This window comes from Phyllostomus discolor, chromosome X (genome assembly GCF_004126475.2).
Source record: "Phyllostomus discolor isolate MPI-MPIP mPhyDis1 chromosome X, mPhyDis1.pri.v3, whole genome shotgun sequence".
Taxonomy (NCBI): Eukaryota; Metazoa; Chordata; class Mammalia; order Chiroptera; family Phyllostomidae; genus Phyllostomus; species Phyllostomus discolor.
Window position 1 is genome coordinate 36,817,606 of NC_050198.1, and position 3,463 is coordinate 36,821,068.

A 3,463-nucleotide genomic window follows, 5' to 3' on the forward strand; every position below is an offset into this window, starting at 1 on the left:
CAGTCACCTCCTCTTTCCCCTCCCCCCACAGCCCATCTCTAGTTCCTTCTCCTCCCTCCTCCCAAGACCAGGCCGGCTAAGCCCTATTCCATTTTTAGATGACTGATTATGATACTAGCTGAACTTTGTTCACAGCCTGAATTTACAGCTGTCCCTTCCTTTCATACCCCATCCACCAAACACACCCACTCTGTTCAACATGAGAAAGTGCTTACACACAGCATGTCATGTCCACATACATTTGTATTTTTCAGAACAAAACAACAGTTATGCTGGCAAAGATGCTGAATTAATGGGGACTCTTAAACTCCCAATACACTGAAAAGCGACATCATTTTGCATGTCTACAAAGTATACATTTGTCCTCACAAATGTGGTCAATTGTACCCTAACAGTTAGGACTTTTTCACCAAATCATAGACATAGATATGGAAGTCATCATCAAACTTGATGAAATACACAGAGGGTTTGGCTTCCACTTGGTGAATGACCATGCCGATCCGTTTGGAGCCATCTTCTTTGGTATATTCCACATGTTTACCTATCAGGCCATCTACAACTCCTCCTGGTTCCCTCTCTGCTGGAGGAGATTCACTGGACTCTGGCATGATACGGAGGTCTCCTTCTTTGTAATCATCTAGAAGCTGGTACATGTACAAGACAGGGTCTTTCTCATAGGTGATATAAAACCAGGCTTTCATGATTGGTGCTTGGGCTAGGACCATGCCTCTCCATTCATCCTTAGAACCATGCTCGCCCTCAAACATATGTTCCACAGCTTTACCAATTATGGTATTTGCAAGGTTTGCATCACTGACTTGAGACGATGCCACCCTGTCAGAAAGAATTTTAAGAGACAAAACTCTTTCATCTCTGTGAAGTTCCAGTCCATAGACACAGTCAATTCCGTCATATTTCACCAGATAAAGAGAAGGATTTATAGGCACCTGATCCAGAACGGTTCCTTTCCACTGGGTGATGGGCTCATTGCCTTCCTTCCATCCATGTGAAATTCTACAGCCCACGAGGTTCCTGCGGGGCTGGGATGAAGGTCTGCCCCTCTGCTTCTTTTGGAAGGTTTTCTTCTTCGTCATGATTGCAGACCCAGTGGCCCGTCCCGCTGGTGCCCTGGTTTGTTGCCCTTGGGCTTCCTGTGCATTGGAGGTCTTCATGCCTACAGCGGGAGGAGAGAAGATAAGAGGAGAGAAGGTAAGAAGGCATTCGTTATGCCGTAAGGCGAAGTTTTCCCCATAGCGATGTCTCTGTGCACCCTGTGCTGGCAACTAAATCTTCCCTGTGAGCCTGGAACTGATGCTGGAGATCCCGGTGGTGTGCCAGCAAGTGCTCTCCCCCTGCCCCCCAACCCTCGTCCCCTCAGGTTCTTTTAGGCTGCAGGGAAGGGCAGCAGCAGGCAGCGGTGCTGGCTGGGGTTAGGAACTCCAAAGGGGCGGGGGTGGGGGGGATAGGCTACCTCCTTGTTCAGACCCTGCTCCCTCCACTGCCCGCCACTGGTGCCCACTCTCTAAATTGCCTGCAAAGCGCCTATCCCTCCCCAGCTTTGACCCGCAGGCAGTCACTATCCCCCAGCCCCCGAATGCCCCAGCCTGTCGCCCATACACCCCCTGACAACCGCCACTTGCTTTCTTGGCACCCAGCGCCCTCTCTTCAATTTCTTGCCTGTCTCCTTAAAGCCACCCCTTTTCCTATAGCCCATCGCACTTTCCCACCCCAGCCTCACTCGGACTCGGTGTCCACCCCTATCTCCTGCAAGAGTCCACCTCATCTCCCTTCTCCATCCTGGTACCCACCAATGGCCTTGGCTTGCCTGGCGTCCACCGCTCGGGATCGCGGGCCTCACGTGCCCAAATCAGACACTTCGCTCCTGCGTGCGCTGTGAGCCTGTGAGGAAAGACGATCAGCAGGCGCCGAGCTGGGAGCTTGCTGAAGCTGCTTGGAGAGAATCCGTAGACGAGGAGCGTGTCTAGGAGGCTGCTGGGCACGCCAAGAGGATGGTGGCTGTGTCTCCAGCACTGTGCTTGCGGGCCCTCTGCCTCCTTGTCCGTGGCAGACACCCCTCTGCCACATCGGGATCCCACCAGCCGCTACTGCTGCAGCAGTCTCCTCCCTCCTTCCGTAGCGCAGCTTCCTGCCAGGAGAGAGGCCTCCTCTTCCTGCCAAACACTGGGTGCCCCCGCCCCCCAACTCTCAAACCCACCTCTGCCTTTGGCATAGGAGATTTTCCTTGCTTTCTGTCCCCTCCTGGGTTCCAAAATCAGGAGCTGTTGACTCCTCCACTCTTACCCTATCTTCTCTACCCTTTTTGGGTTCTTTGGCTCCAGTGCTCATATCTACCTCCAACCTCTCAGTGCCCATGCCCCATCTGCCTTTCATCTTCCAGGAATTTGTCTTTTCTCTTTTCTTAGTACCCTTATGTAGTTATTCTTTATACATAAATCCCTCTTTCTTGTCATTTGTATGGATTTGTAATAGGAAGAATGAAATGTGCTAATACTCATTCTTCCATCTTATCTTGACCCAATATGTAGGTAATGTTTCCTAAGTGATCATTCTTGGATTTTACTTCTTAAGGATTACCCCTACCTTTATTTACTTTTTAAAACTTTATTACAAATGACATGTGTGAACATGTGAGCACTGTGTAAGTTTCAGAAAATTAATTCGAAGGAAATAACCAACTGAAATTTCAGTGCTCATTCCCCAGAGCTCACTGCAAAATGTTAATATTCATTATTTCTTTCGTGATTTTTCCAGGCTTTTACAAAACTAGGATCATTTTGTGTATGCAATTTCATGCTCTGTTATTTTTGATATAGAATAAACATTTCCTCTGGACATTGGATATGTTAAAAAACAGTATTTGTCTTATTCAATCAACAAATATTTCTTGAACACCTATTGCCTATCTGATCATTTGTCTATAAAACTCAATTTCTCAGCAACCACAATTTAACTTTCTCCCCATTATTGGACATTTGGAGAATTTATCCACAATAACATGTATTGTGATCTATTCATCAAAAAGGAGAGCTTAGGAAAAAAGTAACTTTATAAGAAACAGGTAAAGTGGCAGTTTATAATTCAGTGGAAAAATGATGGGTATGCTTTAAACAATGCTAGAATGACTCTTTAAATATTTGAAGAAAAAAATATACACTAAATTAAGTCTGTAAATCAATATTTGATTTACTAAAATGTAAAATTCAGCAAAATAAAATAAGGAAAGGCAATGAATAAACCAAAATCTCAATAAACTATGAATATTTAATAGTTACTTATGGTACCTGAATTAGGTGATGAGTAAGATGTTAACAGAACTAAGCTTAAAACAACAGAATATTTCATAAAAGGAAAAATAGAATCAATAAAAATTGACTCAAAAAAGTATGAAAGAACATTAAAACAATACTGTCATTGAGCATGAGGAAAGAATTTTGGATTTAGT

At 45.3% G+C, this 3,463-nt stretch overlaps 1 protein-coding gene across 1 annotated transcript; it reads right to left on the minus strand.

Annotated features, from left to right (window-relative positions):
• Positions 1–225: 225 nt before the first annotated feature.
• On the minus strand, positions 226–2,153 carry LOC114504778 (spindlin-2). Its single transcript, XM_028522638.2, has 2 exons — positions 1,809–2,153; positions 226–1,174 (listed from the first exon to the last, which is right to left on the minus strand). Exon 2 carries the CDS (start codon positions 1,170–1,172, stop codon positions 396–398), a length of 777 nt encoding a protein of 258 aa, XP_028378439.1. The 5' UTR covers positions 1,173–1,174; positions 1,809–2,153; the 3' UTR covers positions 226–395.
• Between the last annotated feature and the right edge of the window lie 1,310 nt (positions 2,154–3,463).